A 13,064-nucleotide genomic window follows, 5' to 3' on the forward strand; every position below is an offset into this window, starting at 1 on the left:
GTTCTTACATCTGAAAGTAAGTGCATTTGAAAAATTGAGCTTGTGCTAGTGAGTCCTGTAGACTTAGTTTGAAGTTTGAAACTTCAATCTCCACCTGCTGGCTAAAATATTAAAACGGCAAATAATCATATGCAATAACAAATTAAAATGACCTCATTAAAATAATTTTAATGTGTATTTTAGTCCTTATTATAATATCAAAAGAATGTGTGTGTGTATATATGTATATCTGCGTATATATTGTGAGGGGGTTAGCTGGGCAGCGGGTGTGTGACCCCTTGGAAGAGTTCATTACACCCAAAAAATGAGGCACAGCATACGGTTTTAAAGGTGCAGTTTATTTATACTATTTACAAAACCATAAATGGCAACAAAACAAAAAAACATGAAAATAAACCCTTGCCAATTTGGCAATTCACTAAACAGGATGTTTCCCTAGCTAACAATTAGTTGCAGCCCTGTGCTGCCTCTAGCACCTAAGGCCCCATGCACACGGGGCGTTTTTAACGCCGCTGTAAGCAGCGTCAGACGTTTTCCTCTTGCAGCCTAAAAACGCCCCTCCATGTTATTCTATGGCCTCATGCACACAAAGACGTTTTTAAGCTGTAAGTGGCCTAAGCGTTTTTCAGCTGCAACAAGAACCCACGGCCTGCGCGTTCTGAGGCCCAGCGTTAGAGCGTTAAAAGCGCTTGACGCTATTTAACGCTATTTAACGTTTTTATCGGCGTTTTCCAGCGTCCGGCGTTATTAAGCTGTAGAAATTTTCAGAAATGTGATTGGTCACTGTAATGGAGTAAAAACACAGGAAATGCATTTTTACATTTCCCAAGTGTCCTTTGCTCAGCCGTGTGGGTGGGTGGGTGTGTCTGTGTGGACATACAGGAGAGAGAGGGACAATGGCTGCTGATATAGGTCAGACAGAGCTTATCTCTGCAGTTGAGGCCCATCCAGAGCTGTGGGATGTCTCCCATCCCTTCTATAGTGACAGGATTAAAAAATCAAAAACCTGGATGGATATATCTGAAGCCCTAACACCAGGCTGGGACCGATTGAGCACCGCAGAGAAGAAGGAAAGAAGTAAGTTTTTCAGAAATGCATGACTTGTGTGCTGTATAATTACAAAGAATGCATATTTTAACCTTACTTCACTTTTCTTCTTAGGCAAAATTTTCCAAAAGAGGTGGAAGTCCCTGCGTGATCGGGTCAGGAGGGATCTGACAGAGGAGGAAAAAGCTAACACAAGTGGTGCAGCTGCCTCCCACAAAAGAAGACACGTGTACCACAACCACCTGGCATTCCTGCGTCAAGCAATGATAGCCAGCAGTAGAGAGTAAGTCGCACATACTGTATTTTTGACTTACATATAGGGGTGCTCAGAGCATCGTTTTCTGTGAATGTATTGCTATTCTGCAGCCATTTTTTTTTACATATTTTTCAGGACAACATCTAATATTGCGGACCTGACTCAGGATGCTAGTCAGGAGGTGGTTGAAGAACCAGAGGACAGACCCCCCAGTGCTGCCACTGAAAACAGTGACATGACGATCCAATCCAGTGGATCTCATGTCTGCGATGAATCCACAATACAGGTTAGTGTCTGTCTAGTCTGTCTGCCATTCTTTTCTTCATTGTATGTATGTGACAAACTGAACCTTTTTCTTTCTTAACAGGAATCCAGGGACCAGGAATGTGTTGTGGAAGAAATTCCCGATAGTGGTGTGGGGCGTGGCCGTGGCGAGGTACCCGTTCGTGGCAACGAGGTATGTGTGCGTGGCCGTGGCGCTGTGCGTGGCCGTGGCCGCAATCAGCGTCAGAGGGGTGGCGGTATTGTCCCTCAAAACGAGGACGGGGTGTTAGCGTTGCTGCAGGAAGTGCGGCAGGAGAGGCGCAGTGGGGATGTGTTCCTCGATCCTGGCAACTCACGCGCCGCCTTCTGCCGTGCTGCATACTACATCCTGGAGGACATTGGGGCACCTGAAGAAAAGCTTTGTATGGATCGTGTGCTCGCCATCATGACACAATATAGGCATGCAAAACTAAGTGGTGGCCCGCCACCATCAAACGATCCATTCAACACTTTTCTTGATCCCCCAATGCCCTCTGTGACCTCAGCAACGCTAACACCCCACTTTCAATACCGCCCCCCTCCGCAACGCCACCTACCTACCTTGTCCCCTCCGCAACGCCACCCAACACCTGTCTTGTCCACGCCCTCCTATTTCCCACCCCACTCCTCCATTGATTTCTCCCAACCACCTACCCAGTTCCCTCCCCCAAACTTACCTGGACCCCCTTACCACCATGAGGTTGCGCAGGAACGACATGTCCAAGCCACCCACTCGCATCCTGACATCAGCTATCCACGTTCAAAGTCACCGCGGTCAAGCCAGGACGATCAGTCAGGATACACCTACCAGCATTTGTGATTTTTTTCTTTTTTTTGTGTTTATTTGAATAAAAACCTTTTTTTGAAATGATATTTTGCCTCATTTTTTTTTAAAGTTGTATGTTGAAATAGAAGTACATCTGCACAGGCCATTGGGCTGGCACACACTTGCCACATGCAGAAGGAAACCCCCCTCCTTCTTCTGCATGTGGCAAGTGTATGCACAGGCCAGGGCTGGCACACACTTGCCACATGCAGAAGGAAACCCCCCTCCTTCTTCTGCATGTGGCAAGTGTATGCACAAGCCATTGGGCTGGCACACACTTGCCACATGCAGAAGGAAACCCCCCTCCTTCTTCTGCATGTGGCAAGTGTATGCACAAGCCATTGGGCTGGCACACACTTGCCACATGCAGAAGGAAACCCCCCTCCTTCTTCTGCATGTGGCAAGTGTATGCACAGGCCAGGGCTGGCACACACTTGCCACATGCAGAAGGAAACCCCCCTCCTTCTTCTGCATGTGGCAAGTGTATGCACAGGCCAGGGCTGGCACACACTTGCCACATGCAGAAGGAAACCCCCCTCCTTCTTCTGCATGTGGCAAGTGTATGCACAGGCCATTGGGCTGGCACACACTTGCCACATGCAACATTGAACTAGAACAATGGAAGAATGATAGACATCAAAAGAACTGACATACATGTTTAATAAAAGCTGTATGTGAAGATATCACAAAGTTTACAAGATGAATGATTTTAGACAAAATTATCCTGCCATGCCACTTCCCCATCAGGCGAGACAAAGAAATCCGCAAACTTATCTCTGATGGTCATGACTCGTGCTGTTGTTCGTAAGTCCATAAACTGCACGCGGTGCATGGGGTTACGTGGCTCTGGTTCAACGCTGCTCCTGTCGCTTCTCCTTAGGAAATTGTGCAAAACACAGCAGGCCAGGACAACCTTGGTGGCATTGTCAACATCCAGTTGCATACATGACAGCAAAACCCTCCATTTTGCTGAGCACACACCAAACGCACACTCCACAACACGACGAGCTCGGCTCAGCCGATAATTGAATATACGTTTGGTGTGACTCAGTCCATAGCCACTGTATGGCCTCATCAGATTTTCTGCCAGTCCAAATGCTTCGTCGGCCACCATGACCAATGGCAAGCTTGGTTCCTCAGTACATGGTAGCGGCCTGCTTGTTGGTATGTTGAGTCGTCCTTCGTGTAGCCGACGTCCAAAGGCCGATTCTCGAAAGATGCGGGCATCACCCTGGCTGCCATATGCTCCTACATCAACAGCAAGGAATTGAAGATGGGCATCAGACAATGCCAGGAGTACCACAGAAAAATATTTCTTGTAGTTAAAGTATGCAGAGCCGGAATGGGGGGGCTTCTTCACCCTGATGTGTTTTCCATCAAGGGCACCGATACAGTTGGGGAACTGGGTTTTCTCCCAAAATTCGTCGACAACTGCTTCCCACATCTCTTCAGTCGGCTCCGGCATGACCACCTCCTTCAACTGCTCCCATATTGCCGCACATGTCTCCTTAACAATTTTGGCCACCGTGGAGACACCGAGCAGAAAATAGTGGTGTAAGGAGACAAAGCTTTGGCCAGTAGCAAGAAACCTAAAATAAAAATAAAAAATGATTACATATTACATCTATCTTTCAAAAATACATTGAAAATGTTTTAACTAGGACCTCACCACCTAACCCTCTTAACCCAAGTACTAACCCTATACAAAACACCCACAAATGATTTCACTTACCGAAGTGTCACAAGCAGCCTTTCCTCCGGTGACACACTGCTTCGCATGTTCGTGTCCATCCTGGATAGCCTTGGCCTGAGCTTCTCCAGCAGGTCATCGAAAAGCGGAACGGACATACGTGAGAAGTTGTACCACTTGTCCGGATACATGCGGAGTTGGGTGTACATGGTGGTAAAGTACCCCACGGACAGACGCTGCAACATGACAGGATGCACCCAGAACCTTCGCCGTATGCTCCTCTCATTCTCCTCCTCCAACTGTCTCCTTCTACGCATCCTTCTCAAGATGATGAGCAGGATCGCCTCATCAACCTTCTGCATAACAGGATCCATGACTCAGAAATGCAAAAAATACTCCGAAAATACAAGAAACACTCTCAACCGATCTGAAAATGCTCTCTCCTCTCTCTCTCTCCTACCAAAATGGCTTCCACACATTGCATTGTGGTTATTTTGGGTGTGGAAAATGGAGGAGGACTGATTTTTTAAAAAAACGCTATTTAGCGCTGACGCGGCTTAACGCGGCTTAACGCTCATTAACATAATTTGAGAAACGCTGTTTAACGCACGTTTTTAACGCCGGTTTTTCCCGGCGTTATAACTAGCTTGGACGTACGTTTTTTTGAACGCCCCGTGTGCATGGGGCCTAAAGCTCCCCAGTTTACACAGGCAACAAACTGGTTCCATTGTAGAGCCCCTCTCTAGGCATGCTGGGAGTTTTTGTAAAGAACCTAATGGGCCAACTCACCTCGGCTGGTCCCATTACCTCTACCACTTGAGAACTCAGCACTTCTCCCTAGTGGAACAACTCCACATACAGGCTAAATCTAGGACATCCATCCTGGATGCAATCAGGCGATTTTACCTGTCTGCTGTCACAGTATATATATATATATATATATATATATATATATATATATATATATATACACAGTATCTCACAAAAGTGAGTACACCCCTCACCGTTTTGTAAAATATTTTATTATATCTTTTTATGTGACAACACTGAAGAAATGACACTTTGCTACAATGTAAAGTAGTGAGTGTACAGCTTGTATAACAGTGTAAATTTGCTGTCCTCTCAAAATAACTCAAAACACAGCCATTAATGTCTAAACTGCTGGCAACAAAAGTGAGTACCTCCCTAAGTGAAAATGTGCAAATTGAGCCCAATTAGCTATTTTCCCTCACCAGTGTCATATGACTCGTTAGTGTTACAAGGACAAGATGTGAATGGGGAGCAGGTGTGTTAAATTTGGTGTTATCGCTCTCACTCTCTCATACTGGTCACTGGAAGTTCAACATGGCACCTCATGGCAAAGAATTCTCTGAGGGTCTGAAAAAAAAGAATTGTTGAATAAAGATGGCCTAGGTTATAAGAAAATTGCCAAGACCCTGATACTGAGCTGCAGCTCAGTGGCCAAGACCATACAGCGGTTTACCAGGACAGGTTCCACTCAGAACAGCCCTCGCCATGGTCGACCAAAGAAGTTGAGTGCACATGCTCAGCGTCATATCCAGCGGTTGTCTTTGGGAAATAGATGTAAGAGTGCTGCCTGCATTGGTGCAAAGGTTGAAGGGGTGGGGGGCAGCCTGTCAGTGCTCAGACCTTATGCTACACTGCATCAAATTGGTCTGCATGGCTGTTGTCTCAGAAGGAAGCCTCTTCTAAAGATGATGCACAAGAAACCCGCAGTCTGCTGAAAACAAGCAGACTAAGGACATGGATTACTGGAACCATGTCCTGTGGTCTGATGAGACCAAGATAAACTTACTTGGTTCAGATGATGTCAAGCATGTGTGGCGGCAACCAGGTGAGGAGTACAAAGACAAGTGTGTCTTACCTTCAGTCAAGCATGGTGGTGGGAGTGTCATGGTCTGAGGCTGCATGAGTGCTGCCGGCACTGGGGAGCTACAGTTCATTGAGGGGAACCATGAATGCCAACATGTACTGTGACATACTGAAGCAGAGCATGATCCCCTCCCTTCAGAGACTGGGCCGCAGGGCAGTATTCCAACATAACGACCCCTAACACACCTCCAAAACGACCACTGCCTTGCTAAAGAAGCTGAGGGTAAAGGTGATGGACTAGCATGTCTCCAGACCGAAAACCCCTTTTGAGCATCTGTGGGGCATCCTCAAATGGAAGGTGGAGGAGCGCAAGGTCTCTAACATCCACCACCTCCGTGATGTTGTCATAGAGGAGTGGAAGAGGACTCCAGTGGCAACCTGTGAAACTCTGCTGAACTCCATGCCCAAGAGGGTTAAGGCAGTGCTGGAAAATAATGGTGGCCACACAAAATAATGACATTTTGGGCCCAATTTGGACCATTTCACTTAGGGGTGTACTCACTTTTGTTGCCAGCAGTTTCGACAATATTGGCTGCGTGCTGAGTTATTTTCAGGGGACAGTAAATTTACACTGTTATACAAGCTGTACACTCACTACTTTACATTGTAGCAAAGTGTCATTTCTTCAGTGTTGTCACATGAAAAGAACTAATAAAATATTTACAAAAATGTGAGGGGTGTACTCACTTTTGTGAGATACTGTATATATAGATTGGTAAAAAGTATTGGGACAACTGCCTTTACACGCACATGAACTTTAATGGTATCCGGTCTTAGTCTATAGGATTCAATACTAATAACAGCTTCAACCTTTTTAGAAAGGCTGTCCACTAGGTTTAGGAGTGTGTCTATGGGAATGTTTGACCATGGTTCCATGAGTGCATTTGTAAGGTCAGGCACTGATGTTGGACAAGAAAGCCCAGCTCGCAGTTTCCGCTCTTTAGCCGTCAGTATACCAAGACATTTTGGACAATTTCATGCTCCCAACTCTGTGGGAACCGTTTGGGGGTAGCCCCTTCCTGTTCCAACATGACTGTGCACAAGTGCACAAAGCAAGATCCATAAAGACATGAATGAGCAAGTTTTGGGTGGAAGAACTTGACTGGCCTGCACAGAGCCCTAACCTCAACCCGATAGAACACCTTTGAGATAAATTAGAGCAGAGACTGCGAGCCAGGCCTTCTCGTCCTATATCAGTGCCTGGCCTCACGAATGCATTTTGGAAGAATGGTCAAACATTCCCATAGACACACTCCTAAACCTTGTGGAAAGCCTTCCCAGGAGAGTTAAAGCTGTTATAGCTGCAAAGGGTGGACCAACTCAATATTGAACCCTACGAACTAAGACTGGGATGCCATTAAATGTCATGTTGCATGTAAAGGCAGGCATCCTAATACGTTTGAAAGTTTAGTATGTGTGTATATATACAATATATATATATATATATATATATATATATATATATATATACAAAAAACATTTCCTTAATTATTTTTTATTATTTAAATATGATCAAACAAAGGAAGTTTGAATATAAATAGTAGTTTTGCCACCATGTGAGAGCGCCTCCTATTTCAGCTATTGTGTACTGTTGTGGCTGTTGATTGCAATGGTGCAGTATGAATAAAGGCCAGATGCATTTGACCAGCAAGACAGGCCTGCCCACTAGACATAGGCTGCGTAGTTCCAACAACAATATGACAGTGCCTACTACAAGAGAGATTTCCACAGGTCAAAATCCATACCTAGATGAAAAGATAACTTTAAAAAGCCTGACTGTCATCAATGGTAGATCTGGTAGGTAAGACTGCTATTGTATACACAGGCCTCTTGTGGCCTGTTACAGTAACATAGTTGCCAACATTTGAAAAAAATTTCCAGGGACACTTTGCAGCACAGCTATCAATTACTCACCACACCCACTTCCCTGAAGCTCCGCCCACTCCACATAATACCCGCCTACTTATCAGATTATGGGGTCTACGCAATAAAGAGAGAATTACAGGAAATTGAAAAGGGAATTTCAAACTTAAGGCCAAAGTAGCAGAGTTGGAATAATTCTCCCATTCAGCTGCACTACTTCTGCCTAAAAATTAAAATTCTAAAGTGTCAAATGTGCTCAGGTGTGACCATACAAAAAATGTAATATGAAAAATGTAAATATAAAGTGCAAGGTGTAAATAGGTACGAGTGCGGTGCCATTACGTAACTGGGCATACGCTCGCCCGACCGAGCTTGTATGAGCTTTCCCGAGCCCGGCAGGGGTCGGAATGGCGCATGCACAGTTACGATGTCGGCCCGCAACAATTTTTTTTTACGGCCACCAGCTGCCTGTAACGGGCATTTACGGGCAGCTTGATTAACGGGCGCTTGCCGGGACAATGTCAATTACCCCGGGACAGGCTCCTATTTGCTGGGACTGTCCCTGCAAAAATGGGACAGTTGGCAAGTATGCAGTAAGTAATTACTATGATAGTATTTATCTAAAGGCAAAGCATTTTTTTTCTCTTTGGTGAGGGAATAGCGCCCCTGTCAGGTTTTTATTACTGTTTTTGTCCCCGAGAGCCGGGACTGAAAGTGATAGAAAGTCCAACATTTTGAGTTGTCACCAGGACACAAATAGAGGAAAAAATCTTTCTTTATTGACACTTTTCCGGTGAAGAAAGTTTGAGTGGATTTTTTTTGGAGTTTTCCTCTCACTTCCTGTTGTGTCTACAGGACAGGAAGTAAAGATACATCTCCCCAGTGAGACTCGAAGAATAAAAAAAAAAAAAAAAGCATAATAGGTTTTAACCATTATTTACTCTACCCAGACTTAGATATTCTTTAAGAACTTATATAACAATGCAGTAATACTGCAAATATATTGTAGTGTATTGGCAGATTATACCGGCCCACAAGGCTGACAGTTAAATTTGCTTTACAGATTCGGGTTCAGAATCAAAGTGTGCTGGATAGTTAGCCTCCTGTTTCATCTCCCCAGCAATATGACAATAGGCTTCGGGGGCCATGGAGTGCCAAGAAAGGAGGCTGCAAGTAGCCATAACTCGAAGGGACACAATGAGAGTAAGGAGATGAAGAAGGGGGAGGAGGGGGTGGCGTTGTCTAGGCTGTCACCCTGGCTCACCACGGCCGCATGCTCATGGGGGCGTACGGAGATAAGTAGATTCCTTTGTACCGTAGACGGCGTCAATTAAAAATGCAAAGCAGATTGACTCATGTGTGAAGGGGTCCTGGGGGGATCAGGACACTCTGTCACGCTTAATACATCTGCCAGCCTCATGTCAGGGTATATAGAAGAAGGACGAGCAATTGTGATTGGCTGGGCCTACGAGGGCTGAAGATCTGGCAGTCATTTCTATTCAGTATTCCGTGCCCTGGAGGGAAACAATGTCGAGCTTGCAGAGATGCCACAGAAACTTCCCTGTACAGCAAACTTCTTTCTGGGCCAGAGACTTCAAGTTTACTTCGAGTGAAACCAAGCTTGGAAGGAAAAGAATTAATTCATACATAAATGCAAAAAAAAAATGTTTAAGCAGCATTGGGATGTAGGATTCGTACCACTGGTGGTGCTATGGCTCTCAACAGTCCCCATCCTTCTTATAGCTGTACAGTAAACCCCCCTCCATTGCGGGGGTTACGTTCCGGACCCAGCCGCGAAAAGTGAAATTCAGCGAAATAGAAAAACCCTATTAAAATGCATTGTAGGCATGATTATTTTACTGTCACTGTATGTGTAGAAGCATTTTAAGGTCTTTAAACACACTTTTAAAACAATAGAAACTAATTTAAACACATAAAAGATACTAAGAGACATAGCAAGAGCTATGGAAAACACAAAAATATTTAATTTTTAATGATTTATATAGTAAAATAACATTACAAAAAAAAAACGCGAATTACCGGGACCGCAAAAACTGAACCGCGATGTAGCGGGGGATTACTGTATAGAGAAATGTAATCTTAGTTAATTTGCTTCAGAACGTAAATTATTATTTAAATATATACAGATACAGATATAAATACGCTCTTTAGTTCACTGATATATTTATTCAAAAGCCATGATTTTTTTTAACCTCCTTAGCGGTATTCCCAAGTGTGGCTCAGGGTTAATTTTCAGTACCAAAAGCGGTAACCCCGAGCCAATACCCCAGAATCACACTCCCCTTCCCTGCGATCCCCCGCCGTCCTCCCGCTATCCTCCCGCTCTGTGCACGGCAGATGCCGGCACTTGCCTTCCGGTTCCCTTCCCTGTGAGAGTTGCGAGGCAGGGGGGTGGAACCGGCGGCAAATTCAAAAATGTAAATACACTAAATGACATGATACAAAGCTGTGATCCTAACGGATTACACTGTATCATGCCATTTCACCACAGGATTGCACCTGGTGACTTTTCCAGTGCCCTGCCTGTGCTTTTCCAGTTCTTTGTGCCTGGAAGATTGAGAACGACCATGGCGTCCAAAAAGCGTTCTTTTTGCACAAAAGCACTTTTAGACGAACTGGAAAACAGCAACAGCAAAACAGAGTTACTTGAAGAACTGAGCGATAGCGATTCGTGGGAAAATTCGTCATCAGGTACAGAAAGTGACGCCAACGACGATTCTGATGTTTCTTTCTGGCACATAGCTTGTGGAATTTGGGAAGTATATCAAATGATTCTTCAGAATTTCCAACGGAGCGATGTGCCAGAAAGAGACATCAGAATTGTCGCTGTCGTCACTTTCCGTACCTGATGATGAATTTTCCTACGAATCGCTATCTCTCAGTTCTTCAAGTAACTCCATTTCGCTGTCGCTGTTTTCCAGTTTGACTAAAAGCGATTTCATGAAAAAAAAAAAACACTTTTTTGGACGCCATGGTCGTTCTCAATTTTCCAGGCACAAAGAACTGGAAAAGCACAGGCAGGGCACTGGAAAAGTCACCAGGTGAAATCCTGTGGTGAGATGGCATGATACAGTGTAAGATCACAGCTTTGTATTATGTCATTTAGTGTATTTACATTTTTGAAATTGCTGCCGGTTCCACCCCCCCTGCGTCGCAGCGCTCGCAGGGAAGAGAACCAGAAGGCAAGTGCCTGCATCGGCCAAGCACACAGCGGGAGGATGGCTGGAGGACGGCGGGGGATCGCAGGGGAAGGTGAGTTTTAAAATATAGGAAAACAGATTTCCATGCAAAACAATGTACCGCTTTTAGCACAGAAATCCTGACATAGTCAGACCACCAGGGAGGTTAATCTCTGCTGATGAAACTAAAGCATTTGTTACCCTAGCACTTCATATTAGTGATATGTGTCTGCTGTACCATGTACTTGTATGAGAAAGTATCCTGTTCTCTTTGTATTGCGTCCTTTGTGTGAATTTCCTGGTGTTCCAGTCCGTCTCTCTGGTTTCCTATTAAAAACTGACCACACTAAGCAGGAGAACACATTGTGGTCAGTTCTCTAGCTATGCTGGGGAACTCAGTGTACTCTTCTCTAAATGATCAGACTTGTCCTGACACGCCCCCGCTGCACAGCAATTCACTAGGAAGCTCAGTGTGCTGCTGCTTCTCCTCCTCCCAGATCTTATGCAGCTGAGAACAGAGGGAATTTAATCACCTATAAAAAAGGGGAAAAAGGTATTTATAATGTTTTCTATCTATACAAAAATGTTTTGCATTTCGTTTCTATTTTAAATTGTATGAGTTGTTTTACAAGGTGATAGTTTACAATCACTTTAACTATGATGTTTTGTTCTGACACACATGAGCTGAAAGCTAAATTCAGGCTTACAGTGTGTATGTCTGCTTTGTAGGCTGATGGATGTAAGTGGAAGGTACATGGGTGGATTCATAGGAGATAAAGAACACAGAGTGAGAGTCACATTCATTGAAATATAAAACAAATGTTGAATGTTTTCCCAACATATAATGCGAATGTCCCTTAATATGGCAATACATTCGGCTCTGATCGGGTCTCCATGCAAAAACCCATGACAAGTCATGACATCACTTCCGGGTACAGGCACCAGATTGAAAAAAATGACAGCATTCAAAACAACCAAACTTGGCGTTTTGAAAGCTTTTAAGTGCAGAGGAGTGGTTTAGGGTCTTTTAGTAAGTACCTGTCAAGTAAGAAAAAAGGTCGGTATCGGCAATGAAAAAACTATATCGGTCCATCCCTAGTATGCAGCTATGCAACATAACAAGGTGGCTAGATCCCACACAATTATATTTTAAGGATCGGGGGGAAACAGAGGCCAGAAATATAGTCTTATGAAATTAAAGTGAGCTTTATTTTCAGCCAAAATAATCAAAAATGCAAAAAGTGGAAAGGGAAGGGGTATCTTCAGCAAAACACTATACAACAAATCAGGACCGATGCAAGGACTTTTGTCTATACAGGCAAAGGTGCATTTTGGACGGGGCTATCTTTTAAAATGGGCGAGATTCTAAAACAGGTGTATTGTTAATGTAGCATTACCCCCGTAGGAGTTGCTGAAGTCAGGGTTCCCTACTGCTGCACAGCCAGTCACACAGCTTTTCCTTCTTGCAGCAGACACCTGAAATCAGTCCTGTAACCTTCTTTTTGTTATTTTATTGGGGATGATAACATGGATGTCGTAAGGAATTATGGGATGCCCAATTTGAAAATGTCCATAAAACAGAACCAGGGACAACTTCCTCCCTATTTACAGATTCCTCTTATTCCTTCCTCCTGCACAAACGTGGTTCCCTTTGTACAGAACTGCTGGCTCACTCCTGGGGGAACTAACAGTACTTGTGTTAGCTCAGCAACAGCCTATTACAGGCTAGGAACTCTCAGTCCCCTTGTGAAGTAGCACATATAGAGTGAACAGCATCTTGCACCACCTTCTGCCTCTCTGTAGACACTGATCCCAGTTCTATTGCCTGTAGAAAATGCCAGCCCACCTGGTTGCTTCCTTATCCTAGTCCTCCTGACTGACATAAACACGGAGACCCCCCAAGGCAAGGTTGGATGAAGACTTGGCATACTGCTGTCTTCAAGAGAGCACTGCTACAGCTGGCATTCACTCCCCTTGTCTGTCCCT

The 13,064-nt window shown here is 44.6% G+C and overlaps 1 protein-coding gene across 1 annotated transcript; it reads right to left on the reverse strand.

Annotated features, from left to right (window-relative positions):
- Nucleotides 1-3,141: 3,141 nt before the first annotated feature.
- Nucleotides 3,142-4,496, reverse strand: LOC309568592 (uncharacterized protein; the record flags this gene model as incomplete). The annotated part of the gene is made up of 2 exons (XM_082274299.1): nt 3,142-4,021; nt 4,165-4,496. 2 exons carry the CDS (start codon nt 4,494-4,496, stop codon nt 3,142-3,144), a joined length of 1,212 nt encoding a protein of 403 aa, XP_082130425.1.
- Between the last annotated feature and the right edge of the window lie 8,568 nt (nt 4,497-13,064).

The sequence above is a fragment of the Pelophylax lessonae genome (genome assembly GCF_965119305.1).
Source record: "Pelophylax lessonae genome assembly, chromosome: 12".
Classification (NCBI taxonomy): Eukaryota; Metazoa; Chordata; class Amphibia; order Anura; family Ranidae; genus Pelophylax; species Pelophylax lessonae.